Source organism: Triturus cristatus, chromosome 2_2, assembly GCF_964204655.1.
Source record: "Triturus cristatus chromosome 2_2, aTriCri1.1, whole genome shotgun sequence".
Taxonomy (NCBI): domain Eukaryota; kingdom Metazoa; phylum Chordata; class Amphibia; order Caudata; family Salamandridae; genus Triturus; species Triturus cristatus.
The window spans coordinates 602,759,367-602,783,245 of NC_140582.1; the positions used below are offsets into that span (position 1 = coordinate 602,759,367).

Here is a 23,879-nt window from a genome sequence, read left to right on the forward strand (position 1 = left end):
AAACTAATGGGGCGCTCCGCTCAGCTCCTACCCTGAAAGTCTCGGGGGGGGATTCGTCAAGCGGGGGCCGAGAAAAAAGGGGGGTCCCAAAACGCGTTTTCCTCATGCATTTTCCCATAGGACCTTTAGTCGAAGGTACAGCCCGAACGGCTGAACAGAATTACTTGAAATTTGGAAGAGAGGTAGTCCTCAGGTCAGGGAAGTGCCTTTTGCATATATGGAGTCAATCTGTTCAGTAGTTCCAGAGAAAATTGCAGTAAAAAGCACATACATATCTATAGCCGTGCACCGTGCGCGCACCCTAACGTGCGCGAGCGTAATTCTGATTGGTTGTTACATGTCAGTCAACGTTCGAATCGGTCGAAATCAGGAAGTGTCGGCCGCCATTTTGTTTGTTTTCAGTGCGAGAGTGGAAAAGGAAGGTGGCGAACGTGAAAAGGGGGCAGGGTAGAGAGTTCCTGACCCCCTAGCCTTTGTCAGGGTGTCCCTGAAGGACCCCGAAGGCAGACAAAAACATTTAATTTTTTTTTTTTTTTTTTAAATCGCGAGGGTGTGCGCACCGTGCGCGCACGGTGAAAAACCATTAAAAAAATAGGAAAAAGGATTTCTCCCGGTTAGAGCAGTCAATGGGAATCTCCTCCAGGATCCTTATAGTTTCTTTCTTAGTTTTATGAAGCAGGTTTATTTTCGATTGAAATGCCTTTGGAAGCCCAGCCTTGCAAATACTCTCCACACTGAGAATATGGATTCTTGATGTCACAGCAGAAATTTAGATGTTTTCTTGTTTGAAACTTTTTGCGAGTTGAGGAACCACCATGTCTTCAGAGCTTGTGTATCTGTTTGAACTGCCTCTCATTGTAATATTGGGTGTAGGCTGAGCAGTGGCGGCCCCGTGGTTGAATGGTTCATGAATTATGGTCTCTCTCTAGGATGCTCTGATGGAGCTACATCTCTTGGGCCCTTGCGACCTCGCGACCGCCACTCTATCACAAGGATGATGTCATCAGTGATGTCAAGAGTGATGCCACTGACCATGTCATGAGTGATGTAATATGTGATGTCATGACCAGAGGATTGCGGGCGCGCGAGTTATAGTTATCTGAAGTAACTATAACGGGGGAATTTCATTGGTTTTTTACGAGTGAAATGTCCAACTAACCATAACGTGTGAAACCTATGGTTTTTTAAGTGAATATAGATATATATATATATATATATATCGCTCTATAGCTCTCTCTCTATATGTCTCTCTCTCTATATGTCTCTCCCTCCCTCTCTCTCTCTCTCTCTCCCTCCCTCTCTCTCTCTCTCTCTCTCTCTCTCTCTCTCTCTCCTACCACACAGACCCCGTCACACTAGGTTTTCTTCTAGCCTTGTACCAATAATTAATTGCTGGCTTTCATATGAAGCTGGCAATCCAGCTGAATAATGCATCAGTGTTATTTGTGTAGCCTTGGGTTTGTGGCTTCTGAAATACCAATGTTACGATTAGCCATTTATCTCTTTTTAAACGGAGTAAGTACAAAATCTGATAGACCGTAGTAAACTTCTGAGATTTATTTTAAACAACTTGATCGGAGCATGAATAGAAGCTTAATGCTAGTTCTATTAATAAGAGATATTATTTTGTATGCAATTTTGTTTTGTTCTCTTTGATGTTCATTGCCGCTTAACATTATTTCAGGTGAGAAACTGCAGTGGTTTCAAAGTCATATTGATCCCGAAAAGAAAGAATTTACTAAGAAAGAAGCATGTGAACTCATTGAAAGGTAAGACAATTCAGATTTAGGAAAAGATATGGTGTATGGTATGTCTTATTTTGTAGAAATCTGTGCTATCAAGACCACTCCATCTATTCAGTAATAGATTTGTTGTTATGAAATGAATGGAAGAATGTTACAAATGGCATCGCTTTGTGAAACAGCTCACTTAAGTAGGGATGAAATTTCTACTGCAAAGATGTGACAAGATTTAGAATCTTGTCACTTATACAAGTGACTATGTTGCAGACTAAAATGCCATTTAGATTTGACCATTCTCGTTGTTGGGATCTGAAGGCAAAGGTACTATAATTATCTCCATCTTGCCCTTTCAGCCCAAGAGAAACCTTAAGCTACTAGGAATGGTGACTACATGCACTTAGTCTCCACAGCACTCCTTAAATGACGATGAAATGGGTAGGTCTGAGAGAGACCAACAACCTAGGACCTTGACAGATTGGTTTCCTCTAGCCTGTCCTGCCTGGATGAGAAGAGTTTGATTCTCTTGGACCATCCATTAAGACCCATAGACGTGGAGATGCCGAAACGCGTTGGGTTGGCTGGTTACGAATAAATCACTCTGGAGCCACATTTCAAGTGTATTTAATCATTTCTGGAGGAGTGCGTACCTGGCAGAGAATCTGCTGCTGGTGAAAAAAAATATATATATATATGTGTGTGTGTCTGTGTATATATATATGTATATGTGTGTACATGTATGTATGTATGTGTATATATATATATATATATCTTACCTACTGGCAGTCGCCAGTAGGTAGTTATAGTTAGGACCTATTTTCCATAGGAAATCCGCAACATTCTATTTGGAATAACGTTGGCGCCGATTGACGAATCTTCGTGAAATTTTCCAAACTTTTGGCCAGCTCCGGTCTGCTCCTATCCTGAAAATTTCACGGTGATTCGTAAAGCGGCGGCCGAGAAAAAAGGGGGTCCCAAAACGCGTTTTCCCCATGCATTTTCCCATAGGACCTGTTGGCGCAGCTACAGCCTGAACTGCTGAACGGAATTACACCAAATTTGGCTAAGAGGTAGTCCTCTGTTCAGACTCGTGCCTTTTGCTTAAATGGTGTAAATCCGTTCAGTAGTTCCTGAGAAAATTAGTTAAAAAGATAGATATATCTGGGCGGAGCCTAACCACACATCTCATCGTGAGATCTGATTGGCTGTCAGTACTTTATCCAAGAAGTGTTGGCAGCCATCTTGGGACCAATATAAATGATAGCACCTCATTAAAAAGCATTGCAGTTAATAGAAGGTTTTAAGACTTTAGTTACATTTATAAATCATTTGTTGATTGGTACCATCGTCATTTTAGGAATTGTGGTGTGTTCTAAGGTGATTTTACCATGTGAAAAAGCCTTCTGCTGTGATATCATGAATCATGTTTGAGAGAAAACAATTTTCTCATGCTTTTCCCACAGAGGTTTGGAAGGTGATCTATAAGCTAAACTGAGAGCATATTTTCTGTAAATTCACATTATCTTTCTCAGTCATGTGAGAATGAAGTCTGACATTCTCAGTAAAACATGTACATCCAACAAGGGCAGAGACTGTCAGTTGATTCCTCTGTGTTCTACTGCAGCTTCCCAGAGTGTTCTAAAGAACAACTAGAGCGCTAACAGTCTTACTTATGACAAACGTATGGCACACCTGAAGTCAGAGACAGAGTCAGAAACCTGGTCAATTCACCACAACGTACTGCTACCTACCTGAGTGTGCCTCAGTTCCCTGGAACCCGCAGCGTCTCCCTCCCGCTGTCGCTGCCGCCGCGACCGCTGTGAGGGGGGAGCGCCCGCTGAAACTACATTTCCCAGGTTCCCCTGGGACCGGAACGGGAAACGCTGACAGCGCGCCCGGAGGCGCTACATAACGGACCCTGCCCCCCGCGCCGCGGGTAGCGCCGGGCTAAGCCCGGGCAAAGGGCGGGCTCTCTGTGGTCACCAGTGGTCGGGCGGGCCACCCCTCTGTTCACATCAGGCTGCGAAGGTACTTGAACATACCATGGGGAAACGTACTAACACGACTGCACCTGTAGACCCTGTTGAGTTGCCCACATCGTTTGATAAATTATTGGCCAATGCCCTTACCATGGTCACCAATGAGATAGCAGACACTGAAAGAAGGATGTCCATTGGACTACCTACTATTACTCCTCTATGCCCTCAATCTCCAAAGGCTACTTCCAATCTCGACCTCCCACTTTCCCCTACAGTAATTGCCATTAAACCAACTGTCCAAGTTGATACATCACCCCCTATTATTGGAACCACCAGTTTGGCGACTGTCCCTGTCACTGACTCTTTAGTGGAACCTGAAAGAGATATAACGCCATCCACTAATAAAACAGCAGGGGGAAAAAGCAAGAGAGGCCCTGCTAAAAGTACTGTAAACAAAAGGAAACAACCAAGTCGCTGTAAAAATCAACCTACCCCACAGAGCATGTGGAATAAAGATAAAGACTGTGAAATAGTAACACCAAATGTCACCGAGGACCTATTGCCTTCACTATCACTATTGGACAAAGGCACTGAGAGCCTCCCTGCTTTTGACAGTAGACTACAGCTTTTAGCTATGGACAAAGGCACCTGTGGGGATTTAATGTTGCCCCTTGAGGGAATTGATAACTCTGTCTGTACACAGACTGACTTCTTCGATCGAAATATCCAACCTAAATACAACGGCAACTTGATTGAAACTATTGTAGACACCATTTTTAAACAAGTTGAAGTTCAAATAGCTAAACAATTTAATACTATTTTTAAGAGACTAGATAAAATCGAAAACCTTGTAAAAAAAAGAGGAAACTAAAAGAAAAGGCATTATTTGTTTAGATGCCCTCCGGGGCGAGAAATTTATGAAGGAGCTAGAACCACTACGTAAAGTCCTGAGGGAGGGGGGTCTGGCTATTACTGCTGACCCTGGGTCGAGTAACATCAAAGGCCCAACTATTTCTAAAATTGTATCCTCTAATAGCAGTCCAGCCAATACCCCACCCGTACAAAACATTGGTTCAACTTATGACCCCTCTGAAGTAGTAGGAATAGCAACGGCCAACATTGTAAGTTCAAATGCCAAGGCTATTGCTACCCCATTAGCTACTTCACTAGCTAGGACAGGCGTCATCCTTGATGGCGTAAGCAATAGTGGAGGTGTACCTGTAAGAAATAGACCCACTAACAATCAAGGGCCGTCACTCCACTTACCCCCAGAAGCCTGCCCATGTGTTTTAGTCTTAGCAGGCGTCCCTGCCCTTAAAGAAGGTCAAGGTGAGTCATGGGTACAACTACACAACAAATGTATCGATTGGCTGACCAAACATAAAGGGGCAAGATGGGACATCTCAAATGAGATTATATCAGCTCGTCGGGTGAGTTAGGTGGGTCCACAACACAAAAACATAAGTGGGGACTGTATAGTGATCAATTTTAGACACCCAAATTCAGTTAGATTCTTTATGGATAACTATAAAACCCACGCCAGTCTGTCTACCGCAATAACCCTCCTTCCACTAGGTTATTTCTATAGGCCCCCTCATAGATTATTTCAAACGGCCCCTACCACTTTTCCCCTATCTAATAGATTTTCCGCCTTATCTGATTTAGGAAGTCTAGATTGACCACCACTAACATCTCCTAACATAACTGATGAGGTCACAAGTATTGTTCCTTTGGTAAAGGCAAATTTCACATGTATTCACAAGCCATGCCCAGGTAGATTAGTACCTCCACATGTAGTATGCCCCGATCTTCCCATTGCCCTCCCTCTTTCCCCCATTATCTTACCGATTGATACCTTGAGTATCATTAGTTGGAACATAGCTGGGCTCTTAGGAAAGATGAAAATTAAAGAATGGGTTACTTGGATAAGTAACTTTGATGTGGTAATGTTGCAAGAAACATGGTGCACACGTGTTCAATTACTGGAGGGCTTTTTCTGTCATAATCTTATTGCACCATCTCCTGCTATGGCGCGACCTAGTGGTGGTCTATCTATCTGGGCAAAAATCTCTAAGGACGTGAAAATTGAACCACTACATGTGGTCAGCAAACACTTGATAGCTGTGAAATATGTTGCAAGGTTAAAGATTTGTTTTATAAACTTTTATAACAATGATTTTGTTAACCATCCTAATCCCACTTTTTTAGAATTGTTCAATTTTATTGATGAAATTGCAAATGGAGAAAAGTATGGCCAATTTGATGGTATTTGTGTAGGCGGAGATTTCAATGCTCACATTCATTCTATATCCCCACCTTGTAGACGAGGATCTGAACTATTGGACTTATTATATAGCAGGGATTTGGACGATGTAATGGGTTACAGTGGAATTGCTGAGGAAAAGGCACCGGCCCCCACCTATATTGGCCGCGGTAGTTCAACAACTATTGACTATATGTTTACCTCCTCCCTCCTTAGTGGTGTTACTTAAATCTGAGGTTGTCAGTAGCTCATACAGCGATCACTTGCCAATAGTAATTCACCTTAAATCCATTAAAAAACCTATAGGCCCACATGAGGTTGGGGCCTCTAAGATTACTGTATCTACAGATAGGCTTAGGATTGTATGGAGAGGGATTGATAACCAAGAGATTCTAGTTAATGTGATTAAGAATCACCCTCTATTGATCTCTAACTGCTTAACATTCGGCGGCCCTGACATAATCAAGTCCTTCTGTGATCTATGTGCAGCTATAAAAAGGGCAATCTCCAAACCCCTAAAAAAGAATAACATAAACAACCACAGATGGTTTGATACTGATTGTTCGAGGGCTAATAGAGAGCTCAGAAAGGCCTTGGAAGCTAAACCCCGAGATGTGTCCCTTGTCAGATCATTACGCCTTAAATATAAACATATATTAAAAGTTAGATCTGAGGAGCTGTTAATAAGCCACTGGGACAATCTCACTAAAACTGTTGCCCTAAAAGACTCAACAGGGTTTTGGAGAGAAGTAAAGAACTTGAGAGCCCTGGGCAGTAACATTACCCCGATAAACTGCAATATCACAGGTGATTCATGGGTCAATCATTTTTCTAAGCTCTATGCTGCGGTTGGAGACCTAACCGAGGATATTTTCCCCGACAGTACCATAGTTATAACATTAGAGGAGGTGGAGGATGCCATTGCCAATAGTGCTGGCAATAAGGCTCCTGGCCCAGATGGCCTGTCCATTGACCAGATAAAATCTAACACCTGTATCTGGGCCCCCTTACTCTGTAACCTTTTTAATAACTTGAGTAAGAAATCCACCCCCTCGACATGGTCCAACAGTACCATTGTACCCATCTTTAAAAAAGGAGATAGGATGGACCCGGGGTGTTATCGACCAATATCCTTGATCGATAACACCCTGAAGGTCCTTGGAAGGGTTCTATTTAACAAAATTAGCACCTGGGCAGATGAGAACTCTATTATCCACCGTTGCCAGTTGGGCTTTAGGAGTAAACTTGGCACGGTGGAACAATGCTTGAATCTTAATCTCCTAATGGCCAAATATACAAGAGCCAAACAATCCCCCATATATTTTGGTTTTATGGATTTAAGTTCAGCATTTGATTTTGTAAACCGTTCCCGTTTATGGTCCATTCTTTTAAATTATGGTTTAGATGAATCTTTAGTCCACTTTTTGGCCAACCTCCATTGCAATTTGAAAGCCCGAGTACGAATAAATAACGAAGGTGAGGTTTCAAATGATATTTTAATTGGCAAGGGGGTGAGACAAGGCTGCGTCCTGGCCCCCTTGCTTTTTATATTATACATTAATGAACTAACTAACTCCCTATGTAATCTGACAAAGGATGTCCCTATCATTAATCAGAGACCTATCCCGGCGTTACTTTACGCAGATGATGCGGTCCTTATGGGCCGCACCCCGAATGCTCTGCGCATTTTAATCTCGGGATTTGTTAATTATATGTCTGATCTTGGTTTGTGCACTAATTTTAGCAAATCTTTTATAATGACCTGCGGCCCTAAAAATTATAAAATCCCAAAGATTGTGATAGGCCAACATATTTTAAAAAGCACATGCACTTTCCCTTATCTGGGTCTACTATTCTCTAATAGCGGTTCATGGCAACCCCATGTTGCAATGGGGAGGAACAAACTCTCTAAATCCATTAATTCTGTCACCTCTCTTCGTCAACCCCGTCGGGCTGATGTGGTTTCCAGTTTATTACAAATTTATAGGACTCAATGTCTCCCAACTGGAACATATGGAGCAGAAGTCTGGGGGTTCTCGAACTGTTCTGAATTACAAAGAGAAGAGAATAGATTCTGTCGGAAGATCCTGGGGGGGGTTATTAGTGCACCGACCCTCGTATGCCACAAAGAACTAAAATTACACTATATTGAGGATTTCATAAGAGCTAGACCTGCATTATTTTGGTTAAGGATTTGGCAAAACCCAGCAGCTTCCCTTTCCCGTGAGATCATTATGGATTGTTTGAAATGTGAGAACTCAAGCTTAATCCCCTGGATAAACGCGGTGGAAAGGAGCCTCGTGAGTGTCAATTATGGTCACCTCTTTACTGATCCCAACCAGATTGACCGCTCCCATAAAAACCTGGTGAGAAGGGCACTCTATCAATACTTTTATAATGAGAGGGAAAGAGTGGACTCACTGAAATTATCTACAACAAACTACCTAATGATCCGGGAGTTATATACTGAATCTCCGACGTTACCTGAGCCCTATCTACGTAAAAATTTGGGCAGGTGGAATAGGGGCTTATTATTTAGATTTAGGGACAGGAGCATTGTAAACCTGATCTGCTTTCCATTGGGCTACACTAAAAATCTGGAAAAATTACATTGCCCTTGTGATCTTGGTGGAACCCAGAGTATGCTCCATTTTACTTTTGGCTGTGGTTTTTATAGGAAATATACAAAGTATTACCTAATCCCTTATTGCAGGAAATATGATTTGACTGACCATAATCATGCTTTTAGACACTTTTAACGCTTGGATCGGACGAATTAATTTTCAGAGTCAGTGGTTTTCTTAATGCAATCGTACGCTCACGCAGGTCTTTGAAAATTGAGTAATTCTGTGTATATACGTACTACGCACTTTAAAGCTTTATTTGCACAAATCTAATGCACTGTATCTGCTTTGTCTCTATAATGTTAGTAGTTACATTTCTGTATATTTTTATATATTGCACGTATGATGGCCTATTGTATAGTCTAGTAAGACGGTATAATTGTATTTTAATTGTTGCTCTTGTAAGTTATATTTAATATGTTATTTATTATTAATTTGCGGCCTAAAACTGTAGTGTTAAACTGTGTATTTTAATTCAGGTTTTGTGCTTTTATGGATGGTTTTGAAATCCGAATAAAGTCTATTTGAATTGAATTTGAATTGATTAGTGCTGCAGAAAGAAAAATTAGGGCACATTTTGACTTCTCAAATCCTCTTCTATTTCATAATAAAATTCTGACATGCAGACTGAAACATGCACTTTGAATACCAGCAGCAGACTTCCCTGGTGAGCAGTAGTTTTACTACAGTGATCTAATGAGCAACTAGAGTGCTAACATTCAGAATTTATGGCAAATGTGTGACACATCTGAATGCCTTCTTGATTGAACCAAAATAAAAAACTGAAAGTATTCCCACTGAGGAGACTGCAGTAAATGAGGAAATTAGGAAACTTCATAACAAATAAATCTCCCAAGATGGCCACCAGAGACAAAAGAGCCCAAATGTAGCCCAAATATCACTCAGATGTAGCCCAAGTATAGCCCAATGACAGAATGTCCCAGAGTGTTCTAACGAACAACTAGAGCGCTAACAGTCTTACTTATGACAAAAGTATGGCACACCTGAAGCCATCTTGATTGGAATAAAGTGGTAACTCTTAAAACATTTCATTTGAAAAGGAACAAAATGAAGGCGTTCATTTTGCCATAGAAAGTATGATTAGTGCTGCAGAAAGAAAAATTAGGGCACATTTTGAGTGACTTCTCAAAACCTCTTCTATTTCATTAAAAAATTCTGACATGCAGACTGAAACATGCACTTTCAATACCAGCAGCAGACTTCCCTGGTGAGCAGTAGCTTTACTACAGTGATCTAATGAGCAACTAGAGTGCTAACATTCTGAATTTATGGCAAATATGTGACACATCTGAATGCCTTCTTGATGGACGCAAAGTAAAAAAATGAAAGTATTTCCTACTGAGGAGCCTGCAGTTAATGAGGAAATTAGGAAACTTCATAACAAATAAGTCTCCCAAAATGGCCACCAGAGACAACAGAGCCCAAATATAGCACAAATATCACCCAGATGTAGCCCAAATATAGCCCAATGACAGAATGTCCCAGAGTGTTCTAACGAACAACTCGAGCACTAACAGTCTTACTTATGACAAAAGTATGGCACACCTGAAGCCATCTTGATTGGAATAAAGTGGTAACGCTTAAAACATTTAATTTACAAAGGAACAACATGAGGGGGTTCATTTTGCCATACAAATTATGATTAGTGCTGCAGAAAGAAAAATTAGGGCACATTTTGGCTTCTCAAATCCTCTTCTATTTCATCAAAAAATTCTGACATGCAGACTGAAACATGCACTTTGAATACCAGCAGCAGACTTCCCTGGTGAGCAGTAGCATTACTACAGTGATCTAATGAGCAACTAGAGTGCTAACATTCCGAATTTATGGCAAATGTGTGACACATCTAGAATACCTTCTTGATGGAATCAAAGTAAAAAACTGAAAGCATTTCCTACTGAGGAGACTGCAGTAAATGAGGAAATTAGGAAACTTCATAATAAATCTCCCAAGATGGCCACCAGAGACAAAAGAGCCCAAATGCAGCACAAATATCACCCAGATGTAGCCCACATGTAGCCCAATGACAGAAGTGTGCAAAACACTTATTTTTTGTGTATTTGCAGTTTTATATAGTGCAGACTTGTCAGGTATTGGAGTGCTTTACATGAGCATTGGTTACATCACACAAGATCAAATTCATTTTGGTTGTAGACATGGGGAGATTAAGTGATTTGACCAGAATCACAGAATGTTGAGCTGAAGGAGAAACTCCAACCTGGTTCCCCCGTTGCAAAGTCTGCAGCTCTGGAAGTAACGCCACATCCTCTCCCCTAAGTGCAACATTTAATCAAGTGGTCAACGGGATAAAAAAACAAAGATTACAAATAATTTAAAAGTTCTTTGTCGCTATTTGAAAACTCAGAAAATATGTCCTCATTTTAGTGTTTTTTAGAGCACTAACCATAATTTTGATGCAAATAAGACCCTCCCATATATGTAATTTCTAAAGGAAATGCTCTAGGTATTACAGTTGTAAGTTGGGGAATTAATTCCCCTTCAATACTGAGGGTCCCTGAGGGCCAACTAGCCCAACAGGTATCTCCAGTATGGGCCAGGGAGCTGCGTTGCAGACAGGTGTTCTGAGGCCACGCCCCTTTTTACACCTTTATGCAACACAGCTCTGTGGCGCTTACTGGAGGTACCTAGTGGGCTAGGTTGACCCTAGGGACCCTTAGGGACTTAATCTCTCCACTTAGAACGGCCACAGTGTGCGTTTACACAGTGGTGAAGGGAGGGGACGGGGCATGAGGTGACGTGTGCAAACATGCCTTGTGGCGCGTTTTAAGTTGGGTAAATATTTCCCTTTCAATCCTGAGGGACCCTGGGGGCCAACTAGCCCACCAGGTGCTTCCAGTAAGCGCCACTGAGCTGCGTTGCAGAGAGGTGGTGCAGGCCGTGCCACTTTTTACCGCTCTCTGCAAAGCAGCTCTGTGGTGCTTACTGGAGGTACCTAGTGGGCTAGTTGGACCCTAGGGACCCTCAGGATTCAAATGAACTTATTCTCCCAACTAAAAACAGCCACAGGGCGTGTTTACACAGTGGTGAAGGAAGGAGACTGGGCCTGAGTTAACGTGTGCAAACGCCCTGTGGCACGTTTTAAGTTGGGGAAATAATTCCCCTTCAATCCTGAGAGACCCTGGGGGCCAACTAGCCCACCAGGTGCTTCCAGTAAGCGCCGCTGCGTTGCAGAGAGGTGGTCTAGGCCGTGCCCCTTTTTTACATCTCTCTGCAACACAGCTCTGTGGTGCTTACTGGAGGTACCTAGTGGTCTAGTTGGACCCTAGGGACCCTCAAGATTCAAGGGGACTTAATCTCCCAACTTAAAACGTCCACAGGGCGTGTTTACACAGTGGGAAAGGAAGGAGACGGGGCCTGAGGTGACATGTGCAAACATGCCCTGTGGTGCGTTTTAAGAGGTAGTTTTAATCCCCTGCCCTATTATATTCTAGGGGCTTACAAAGGAGGTCATGCTAATCACAGGGGGACCCCAGCGCATAGTGTTCCCTAGTGTATGTAGGTGTTTTCACTTCAGTCTGATTGCCTTTTAAACAGCACTGGCTCTAGGACTGGTTAGTCAGACTCCGTTACCACCAGTATCCGTCTGAAAAAGTTTAGGGTACAGGATGATTTTGCAACAAGGCTTCTTTCTGCTCTTCTGTTTGTTCTTTCTGCACGTTATCCTTCTAATTGCACTTTTCTTCGTCTTCGAGGACTTCAGTTGCTTCTTTCTGCATTTCTTTTTTTTCTTTCTGTGCGTTTTTTCTTCTTTCTTCACATGTCCTATCTCTGTAGGCATAGTTTGAAATTTGCATTTAAAAAACCTTTGAAATTCACTGAAAAAACCATAGGTTTCAGGCACGTTATAGTTAGGAATTAGCATTTAAACAACCTTAGAAATTCACTGAAAAAACATAGGTTTCAGGGGCGTTATAGTTAGCTGGACTTTTCACTCGTACAAAACCATTGAAATTCCCCCGTTATAGTTAGTTCAGCTAACTATAACTCGCGCGCCCGCAATGCACTGCTGATGACGTCACATATTACATCACTCATGACATGGGAGTCGGATGGGAGAACATCCCGTGTTCTGACCGCTCGGAGAGACGTGCAGATTCGGAGACCTATGCTGAATGTGAGCACTTGCATAAAATTGAGAAAAGAACACATGGCTGCGAGACTTTATTTCCACTAAAATGATGCAGGTACCAAAGACAAAAATGCTGAAATAATATGCTGATTGAGGATCAATTACGATTCCATGTGTAATGAACTTACGAACAGTACAATGCATTATGGGGCCAGTATTTCGAAAGAATGGTCATGTGACATTATGTTTAAAAAAGCAAGCACAACGCACTTTGCAATTGTTAACTTCTTACCTGTGAGCAAGACGACAGCCGAAACGCGTAAGGTGATAGAAGATTAGTGCTGCTGTCTTCGAAATAAATGCTTTTATCTCCGAGATGGGCCTCGCATCTTTGTTTGGTCACGGCGTGTGTTGGTGAGCTGCTCCATGCTCACTGTTCCGTGAGGCCACCCTGAAGGGTCGGGGGCTCCTTGGGATTGGAGACTTTGTTTGGCATATATATATGTATATATATATATTATGTATGTAGTAAACATATATTCTTTTAACCGCTTGCGTGCTCATGACGAGCCCAGCTCGTCATAAGGCACAGGGGAGCTGTGCTCATGACGAGCTGGGCTCGTCATAACGGCCGCGGCCCGCCCACGTGCGATTGATTTCCCGCCTGTGCGGGAGAATCAATCAGTGGACGGGGTCATGACGAGCTCCGCTTACCCCCGCTCCCCCCCCCCCGCCGCCCACCCACCCACGCCGTGGGGGAATTACCCCCGCGGCGTAGGGGTTAAAAACATAGCATGAATACCATTCATGCAATAAGAAACACAGCTGAGTATAGGAAGTCTTCTCCAAAATCTTTATTTAAAAGTAAAATGGAAAGCGAATATGAGGTATTGTTAAACAAAAGGCTGCATTAAAAGATTAAGCGTATAAAAGTGGCACAGTGCCTTTAAGAACCTCACAGTACCCACCTATATCCCATCATGCCTCACAGGTGACAGTTAGGTCAGTTAATTTTTCCAGCTCCTCCTTTTAGGATTCTGAAGCACCGAGTTCTTTTTTTTTTCTCACTAAAAAGATAGAAACTTCTCATCAGATTTTGATAAAAAGCTTTTCTTTTGGAAGTTGCCAGTACTTGTTGTGCTGACAACCCTTGTTATGACCGAAAGCTATCAAGACGCAGTCTAAGGGACAGAGAAAAGGTCAGACTTCATGGGCTACAGCAGAGAGGATCATCTTCAAGAGGCCTTGGGGGCGCATTCTGTTTCCTCCAAAGTGGCCTCCTCTTACCCTCAGGAGCACCAGAGGGGCAGATTCAGAGAGAAATCATTGGATCAAGGTGCTGGTAGACGTTGAGAGGTAGGAAGTTGAAAATAATGCTGGGTTGCTCCCTGTGGAAGATGCCGCAGAAAATGCATCTCTTGCTGTTGGAGCACACTCGACATCGAAGGCTGCATCGCCGGCGAGGCACTATCTGTCAACGGCAAGACACTCAGCGGCGTAAAGGCCCCTTTCAAGCTCACCGTGAACTGCTCAACATCATCCAGCTAAGCCCACGGCATTGAAAGCTACATAGCCGTGGTAACATTCATCAATGCTGAAGAAGCAGTCTGCATCGACGTCAAGAGCAAAGTAATATACGACATTGAAGCCCAAGTCTATGCCGTCGTGGAGAAATGTAGTGGGAACATCTCCTGATGTCTACATGTTTTCGGTGGTGACAGCACAACCTCGAACACTTATAAGGTCCATATCTGTCGCCTGTTCCCCTCCCTCCATAGTGCAGAGACAACTTGAGCAAGAGGCCAATTCTAGCAACATCAGACTGAGTATAAGCTGGCATATTCACCTTCCAGGCCTCGTGCACCTTCTCCGAAGAAAACATCTTCTCCGTTCTCCCAGAGTAACCCCCTCAATTCCTCTGACTCCAAAACAGGAGTCACTGGCGTCGCCAGAGTAGATCAAGGCCTAGGACAAGATCCAGAAGTCCCTGGCGGTGCCACACTAGATTAAGATATAGGACAAGTTCCAGGAGGACAGGTCTCGTGAGTGTCAGCAAGGGATGACCTTCTAACTTTTAATGAGGTCTTAATCAGGGGAGCAATGAAATTGAATAATAATATTCCAACGGCCACCACCACCTCCTCTGTGATTTTCGAACTCTACATCACAGGGCGGCATCACAATCACTCCTGCCTCTTGTGCCGGGATTGCTACAGCCCAAAATGCAGTGTTCCTCACACCAGTAGCCTTAAGATCCACACCATCTTGAATACTTGAAAAGAATAAGGCTCTGGAACAGGACCCATTATTCCTCTTGGCTGATCCCCCTCCAAACTCTTTCATAGTGTCAGTGGCACATAAATCACACACTGCTGTTGCATCCTCATTATCCTTAACTCCTCCACATAAGGAAAGTAAACAGATAGATGCACTGGGAAAGAAAATGTGCACCACATCTGCATCCTTCATGAAGGTAGCAAGTTCTTCAGCTCTCCTTGGGTGCTATGACGGATCCCTCTGGGATTCTCAAGGTATTTATGCTATGTTTTTAAAAGAAAAAGTAAATGTATTCTGGCCATTTTTTTACCCTACACACACACACACCGCTACCACCACCTCCTTCCCCTCCCCCCTTTGATAAGTATTCCCCTTGAAAGAGAACTAGGATTACAGGTAAGCAATTTATCTTTATATATTCATTTTGACGCCAAGATCTGCAAGATTAGTTAAGTAATTTTCGAGTTCGCGATTTTCAAAACACTTAGACAATGCTGCTGTCAGATTTGAGGCATGATCCTTGAATGCAGTAATGTTATTTATCCTATGGGAGAATCATACACTGCATAAGGTCATTTGCAAATGACTTACTAGGTAGTTCTTCTGGACTTGCGGTAAGTAGGGAACAAGGTCTTTAGAACCACCAGCGGATTTGTGTTACCGGCCCTGATGCGTTCGGGTGCAGAGGTGCTGGTCACAAGGGTAGACTTGAACGCTACCACTGAAGTGTATGGAGAAACCTGTAAGCATAAAAATGATGCAAGTGGGGACTTGGGGTACAAGTATGTCGGAACCCATAGGAAGGAGGAGGGGGGCTCAGTTCTTGCGGGCAAGGGTGCACTGTCGGTAGGCTTGAACTCCGGCTGTGGGGCTTAGGTGCAGAGGTGCATTGTCCGGCAGTTAATTGCGTTGGAGGCTCTCACTTTTGGGGTCGACCTGGAGATGAGGACAAAACTGGACAGCAGGTCTAATCTCTGTTTTGGCCTCTGTTGTCCCTGGTCGGTAGGTCAATGTCAATGTTTTATGATGTTGATGTCTGTTTCAGTAGTGAAACTGAAACTGATGTCTGGGCTCGACAATAAACAAGGGTTCCGCTACCACGGGTATTGGTGCAGGGCAGCTCTTGGGGTCCTGGTGTCTCCAGACTTAGAGGGGAGACGGATCTAACCTCAGAAAGCGCAGTGACCTCCTTTGGGGTGGCTGCTGCATTGGTGGAGCCGGTGGTCAGCAGAAAGGTGAACCGGGTGTAGCGGTTGGCGCCTGCATGCTGTGGGGGAAGTGGCTCCTCCACTTCAAGCAAGATGCTGATTGGTTAGCAAAGTGCTGGCTGCCCTCCAAGGCTTTTGAATAATGCACAACTACAGGACAAGTCGGGTCTATGCAATTGTCAAAACAGGAGCAGGCCGGCAGGGTTTGGCGCCCAGTCCACAGCTAGTCTTCAGTTCTTGTGTTCTTCAGCTCTTCTTTGTCCTTCTTCTTCTTGGGTCAGGTGAATACGAGTTCCTGGTATCAGGGGGTGCTCCTAAATACTGAAATCAGGGGCGCTTAGGGGAGTGAAGGGGTAGTATCCAATGGGTACTTAACCCCTGGGGTCACTACACACTATGTATGACCACTTTCCATAGGGAGTGGGCATAATCCTGTCCCAGAATTCCTAATTCCACCGAAAACAAGATGGTGAGATACTTTTTTCGTGTAGCACCTCCGGCAGCCCACCTTAGGGGATTGACTAGCCTGGTGGTGCAACACGCCTACTGCATAGCTAATTTCCTGTTTGTCCTGTTGCCAGATGGGCCTCTGGGTGTGGCATCTCCCAAGTCTGGGGGAAGTCAAGGTCGCATATCCAAGGGGTGAGGGCTTTGATGCTCCTGGCCTTGATATGCTAAATCACTAGCCATCCTGCTGTAGGAGGTATGAACACCTTCCTCCATAGCAGGTTCTGGCTTCAGAATGTTGTCTGTCACCTGCAGGGGATCAGAACATGTCTGTGCTGGCAGGCTATACGAGACCAGTCAGCCAGCACCCTAGATAGTGGTACGTTTTTCAGGGGGCACCTGTAAGGTGCCCTTTGAGTGCATATCGTAATAAATCTTGTACTGGTATCAGTACAGGTTTATTAAGATAAGCTGTCTGATACCAAACACCATAGGTTTTAGTAAAGCCATCATGTAGCTGGGGAATTCGTAATGACCAATGCCCAGTACATGTACTTCAGATGGCTTCTCTGTTCACTTGTGCCATCTAGTAATTAAACTAGACAGCACAGGGGCAAATCTGCTCATGCGGATATGCCCTCACGTGTAATATAATGCACCCTGCCTTAGTGCTACAAGGCCTGCTGTAGGAGTGACTTACATATATTCCATGCAGTGACTTTGGCATGGCAAACAGTAAGTGTGCCATGTTGTGTTTTCACTCATGGTTTGCACCATGACATGCAGTGTGCAATGGCAGGCTGCATGCAGTTTGTATGAGGGGGGGTCCCTTTGGGTGGCATAGTACATGCTGCAGCCCTTAGGGACCCTCTTTGGTGCCAATGCCATAGGTGCCAGGGGTATCACTTACTAAGGCTTACAGGGGGTGCCAAAGTGTGTGCCAATTAGAAAATATTACCTTGTTTTAGGGAATGAGCACTGGCACTAGGACCTGTTTAGCAGGGACCCAATGCTCATCAGTCGAAAAACATCAGTACCGGTGACGAAAAATAGGGGCCACCATGACGAAAAGGGGCACTTTCCTAGACCCCCAGGGCAACCCCAAGTTGATGACTGCCATAGGGACAGCACATTTTCAGTAATGGGACACTGTCCCTGGTTGCACTACAGTGCATCTGTTTGAAGGATGCCAGTAGTGCAAACATCAACAGTGCACTGTTATACGTTTAAAGCTTGGATGCATCTTCCAAGCTAAAGAATAACCCTTTCAGTGTTCTCTTTTCATGTTATGCTTCATGTGTGGGCCTTCCACTGCCACTCAGTTGTTTACTGGTTGGTGAGGGCGCACAACACTTAGTTTGTCTCTAACAAAGCCATTTTACACCTCTGCCGAGCAATCATCTTCACAAAATTGGCACAGAGCACTAGCCTAAGAGCAACCCAACTGGTGCATAAATAAGTCATAGCGTAGAATGTTAGCTCTTTTGTTTGTGGCATGCATAGCTGTAGATACACATGCTCTGCATACTCCTGCCATATAGTGTCAGGCTCAGACTTGTCCAACTTGTTGTTCTTCGAAGAAGTCTTTCGTGTCATGAGGTATAATGATTCCTCCTATTACTAATAGGCGCATAGGCATCGGCTCCATTGTTAGATTGTTTTTTTTCTGGCGTCAGGTTCAGACGTGCCTTCACCGAGCTCCAGGTCGACAACTTGCAGTGATAGTCTTAAGCCTGTTCGGATTCTCCAGACCCCTTGGTTAAACAATCCATGCTCCAACTCCTGTTTAATGTTGTTGCGATCCACATCAGGTCTGGCCACTAGGATCTACTCAACGCCCTGCCTGGGGCCCGCACCTTTCTGGACCTACTCCTTCCTCTTCATTTCCAAGAAGGTTCAATCTGTGATGGAAAGGACTCCATTCCAGAACTGCCCACATTATCAAGCGAAATGACCCTAGCCAGACCTCAACCAGATTTGCAACCTCTGTCTGTGCCCAAAGCAAGACAAGGCCTCCTGCCTCACCTTCCGCTCGAAACAGACACTACATTTTTACACTATTGTGGCAATCGATGACTCGTGGCATAGTTACAGGGAGGTGACTCCCCTGATTTCTTCAGGGATCAAGACGCCGAGGAGGAACCGCAGCAGGGGACCTTGGCCGAGCAGCCTTTGCTTTGCTGCCTCGAGCCCTGCTCCCACTCGTCCAAGACTGAGGAACCCTAGGCCCCCAAGGTCCAGTTGAAGACACAGACTGTAAGTAAACCATCCCTTCCTTTCTCGACCTGCCTGCCTCCGTGCTGAAGATAGAGCACCACCCTCAAGCTGGTCAGTGTCGAGCTGTGAAGCCCAGTGTCAGGCTTCCTGTCTGCCTCTGCCCGAGGGCCATGGTCGGCATCGAAAACATGTCTCAGATCTGAAGCTGAGCCAGCCTCTGGCACCGACTACAAAGACCAGGCTCCTGGCGCTGGCCTTGAATACTACCCATGGACATCTTCGGATCTGAAGACTACCTCAGTGCCCAAACCTTCCTTGGCTCCTGTGATTCAGAAACCACCTTTGACACTCAAGCTCCCAGTGCCGGAAGCTCCATCCTTCACTGCATCCAAGGACCAGCCCATTTTCCAGTGCCTTCAAGACCAGCTGGATGCCTGACAAAAATTAATCCTTATCCACCCACAAACTGGAAGGATCCTCACCCAAACCCAAAGGCTCAATTCCTTTTTCATCTTAAGAGGAGCCTGACCTACAGGCTAAAGCCAAGTGGCACCAGGACCAGACTCAAGTCCTCTACTTCCTAGACCCTCTCCTCCTCTTCTCTCCTGTTCCCCTCTCCCATCATCACTTCAACCTCAAGGAGACCCTCTGCCTGATTCACCAGAGGGTTCCCCACACTCTTTCACTAGGGGGATAGTCCACTCTACCCGCTGGATGCCTATGACGCCCCATTTGACCTGCAGCCACATGATGGCCCGTGGAACGACTATGATCTTGACCACCCAGGTATACTGACCCCCCCCCCCCCCCCCCCCCACCCCTCTCCAGGTGACACTTCCTCATAGTGAGGTTCTGCATTGGGCATCCGCCTTCCACAAGGTGGAGATGCATAAGGTCCAGAAGGATGAGGACTTTCTTGTGAAGACTTTATCGTCTACCTATTACTCATTACAATCCCCCTCTATCATAAATGAAATGCATAAGACCGCGTCCGACTTATTCAAGGAGCCGGTTAAAGCCAGGGTGGTCACCCCTACAGTAGAGAAGCGTAAACCTTGTCCCTCGCATTCATCAAGGGACAACTACTTTCTGACTCTCTCCTGGTTGACACATCCCGTAAGTATACTGTAACCCCCCTCGCTCCCCCCGACAAGGAGAGCAGGAAGATAGATGCGGCCTGTAAGTGAGTTGCCATCACTCTGTTTAGTGGGGGATCAGCTACATTCTGCTACAATGCTGGCCCCTTTCTCAACCTAATATCACAAGTGACCATCACAAAGATGCTTTCTTCATCTGGTTGGGTGGGGGGCTCCTTTACAGGAAATAACTGTTTGGGCATGTGGAAACCCCACCAACTCGTTTTCCACATCAGCTATCTCAAGCCACTGGTCGTCCAGTTAGCAGCCATGTTCAACACAAAGTAGTCCTCATCCCCGCATACAACACAACCACCAAGTATTATCTTCAAAAACAGGCAGGACACGCTCACCACATTTCAGTGTTTGTCAGGACATTTGGCAGCTGGCACTTCACCACAAAGTCCATCTGCTGGAGGAGGACTTGCCGGTAGTGGTTCTTCAGTATTTGGAGGTTTCTTGGTGTAGACCTCTTCGTCACTGTAACAAATCTAAATCCCCAAGCTTCGCGTCCAAGTTCCCCCACACACAGCCCATGGACAATGACCTATGGATGAACTGGTCAGGGATATTTGCCTATGCTTTTCCATTTCTCCCACTCCTTCATTCCTGATTCAGAGGCTTTGGCAAACATCCCTCGCTCTCATCCTGGTGACTTCCATGTGGTCTGTACAACCCTGGTGCACCTATTCTTAGTGTCCCATTTAAGCTGGCCAACTTACTAGACTTTCTTACCCAGAACCAGGGCACATTCAGGCATCCGAACCACAGACGGCTAAAGCTCGTGATTCGGCTCCTGGTCTCTTAGAACTTGGCTACCTCATTCTTCCTCATGAGTGTATGACCATCCTCAAAGTCTCGTACCGCGCGGGCCTGCTTTGCAGCCAGATGGAAAAGATTTACCCATTACCGTCACCCCAAACAGAACAACCCTCTCAAGCCGACAGTCCACGTCCTATTCTTCTACCTGCTTCACTTACAGATGTCTGGTCTTGCCTACATGTCCGTCTGACTGCATTTGTTGCCTATCTTCAGAATAGGGAACACACTTCACTATTTAGGGTCCCTGTCATTAAGGCCTTCATGGAAGGACTTAAATGGTCATCCCACCTAAGTACCCACGGCCCCTGTCTGGAACCTCAATATTGTTCTCACACGGTTCATGGGCCCTTCCTTTGAACCTCTCAAATGCCCTCTACAGTTTCTCTCCTGGAAGGTGGTTTTCCTAGTGGCCATAACCTCACTCAGGCGTGTAAGTTGGCTTTAAGCTCTTAAGATCTTAGGACAAATTCAAAATATCTGCTTCTTTCCACCTGAAACAAACCATTGAACTACAGGTGTTCTTCTCTCCTGACTCTGTGGAAGAAACGACCCTCACGTACTAAACGTCGTGAGAGCCCTCCTGTATTACGTTGATAGAACAAAGCTCTTTCACAAAACTCAGCAGCTGTTTGTCTCATGCACAAAAACATGCAAAAGCATGTGTTTTCCAAAGCTGACATAGCCTGGTGGTTGGTCAAATGCATTCAAACCGGTTACGCTTAAGTAGTTGCCTGCCCCAGCTAGACCCCACTCCACCCGCTAAAAGGGGGCATCCATGACTTTATTAGGTAACATCCCTGTAGCTGACATATGTAAAGCAGCTTCCTGGTCCATCCCGCATACCTTCACTAAACATTACTGTGTGGCCATGTTAGCTCACCAACAAGCTAACGCTGGCCAGGCAGTCCTGTGTACACTTTTCCAGGCCTCTGCAACATCCTCCTGCTAGCCACCACTCAGGGGAGAACTGCTTTACAGTCTTTGCAGAGCATGTGCATCTATAGCTACACATGCCACAAACAGAAAATGTTGCTTACCTTGTTGGCATCGGTTTGTGGCATTTAGTACTGTAGATTCACATGCACCTGCCCTTCCTCCCCAGAAGCCTCAGGTTGTTGTAGATTGTTAGACCTGGCATCATTGGCGTGGGTCTCCCATCCTCTTTTTGCTTCCTATCTTTTATGTTGGCTGGATTTAGATGCTCTGGGTCGCCGTGCCACTGCTAATCAGTGCCACAGCGCGAATGCTCCCCGTGTAAAGATGACTGTATGAATTAGGATAACCATAATGCCTAGGTCTGTGTAGCATGTTCTAATAGTGAGTTACCCTCCATTTCACTGTTACTATCATGAAGCTATCCGTTCTCATAGGTCAGAATGGGCAGGTTGACGATTACCTTCTATAATCCAATCTGACCCCCCAGAACCTGATAGGAACTTCGAGTTTGATATGTTTATGCTCAGGACATTGAGATACACCTTTTTAGTAAGAACCATTTATATATCCCATGTTCGAGAATGGCTCTTCTGGAAACGCAGTATTTTCTTGCCTGAGCTTTCCTGTAGGCTTTGCTAGTATGTGTATTGGCCGTCTGGTTTTGGAGCAGCAGGGCCAGCTGTTTCAGACCTGGCTGGAGAGAGAGATCAGTATTCAGAGCATTGGAAGGGGTGACTCTTTGATCTGAGCAAGGCCGTGCCTGGCAAGGTGAATGATGGCTCCACCCCTTCACTGGGCGTCTGATAGCAGACCCCCGCATTCTGAAAGGGCAGGATGTCGCCTCGTAAACCATGTGCTCCCCGACCCCACTGAACTGGTTCTGACTGGATTTAGTGATTTGTGGCTTTAGAGAACAAAGACTTTTTAGGTATAAAAGGCTGCGCTGAAACCTTGTCCAAGTGTGTTCCTTCTGGATATCAAGACGAAACTCTGTCCGAGTCAACAGAGGAAAGGACTTTTGAAACTTTCACCAAGCTTGCTGAAGAAACTACCCGAGGGGCTGAATCGAGAGCACCTCCTGCCGAAGTCTCAGGAACATTAGACCTCACCCCGTCAGCCGTCGGAATTCCTGTGCGAGGAATTCTGCTTGCAGGTGAGAACTCCGTCGAGCAATCCGGAGCCTCTAGTTCTACTGTGAGGAACGCGGACTGGAAACCTTTGCTGAATCTGTGTGGGCCGCTGCAGCTAAGAGAGAGCTGCCGCCGCTGAAAGCCAGCCTGAATTTGAACCTTCGCTGAATCCGTGTGGGCCGCCGCAGCTAAGAGAGCTGCCGCCGCTGAGAGCCCCCCTGAATTTGAGCCTTCGGAACCTTCGCTGAATCGGTTTGGGTGCTGCAGCTTAGAGAGAGCGGTAGCCGCTGAGTGCCCACCGTTGTGCCAGCCTGGTCGAGACCATCCTTCGTCCTGTGGGCCGCCGCAGCTAAGAGAGAGCTGCTGCCGCTGAGTGCCTGCACCTTTGCCAACTTTGCATCATCGTGATTCGTCCTGTGGGCCGCCGCAGCTAAGAGAGCTGCTGCCGCTGAGTGCCCGCACCGTTGCCGACTTTGCATCATCGTCATTCGTCCTGTGGGCCGCCGCAGCTAAGAGAGAGCTGCTGCCGCTGAGTGCCTGCACCTTTGCCGACTTTGCATCATTGTGATCTGTCCTGTGGGCCGCCGCAGCTAAGAGAGCTGCTGCCGCTGAGTGCCCGCACCTTTGCCAACGTTGCCTAATCGTGATGTCCTGTGGGCCGTCGCAGCTAAGGAAGAGCTGCCGCCGCTGTGTGCCCGCATCTTGTTCACCATTGTCAAGGATTGTCGCTATCGTCTCGTGGGCTGCCGCAGCTAAGAGGGAGCTGCTGCTGCTGTGAGCCCACCACGGAGCTTCAAGACGAGAATCATCGCCACCACCAGCCTGGGCCACTGCAGCCGTGTGCTGCTGCTGAGAGCCCGCCTGTCCCCGAGGGCCCGCATCATTGTGGGTGCATGCTGCGGGCCCCTGCAGCCAAGACTTGTGGTCGCTGGGAGTCCTCCTGTCACCGTCTGCGCTTCTTCGAGAAGCTGCGTGCTGTGTCCCCTTTCA

General features: G+C 45.6%; 1 protein-coding gene across 1 annotated transcript in view; it reads left to right on the forward strand.

Annotated features, from left to right (window-relative positions):
• Positions 1 to 23,879, forward strand: part of TMA16 (translation machinery associated 16 homolog) — a 248,383-nt gene that overhangs the window by 67,036 nt on the left and 157,468 nt on the right. The window contains exon 4 of the mRNA XM_085641779.1: positions 1,685 to 1,769. Within this exon, the coding sequence (XP_085497905.1) occupies positions 1,685 to 1,769 (85 nt within the window). The remainder of the gene's footprint in view (positions 1 to 1,684; positions 1,770 to 23,879) is intronic.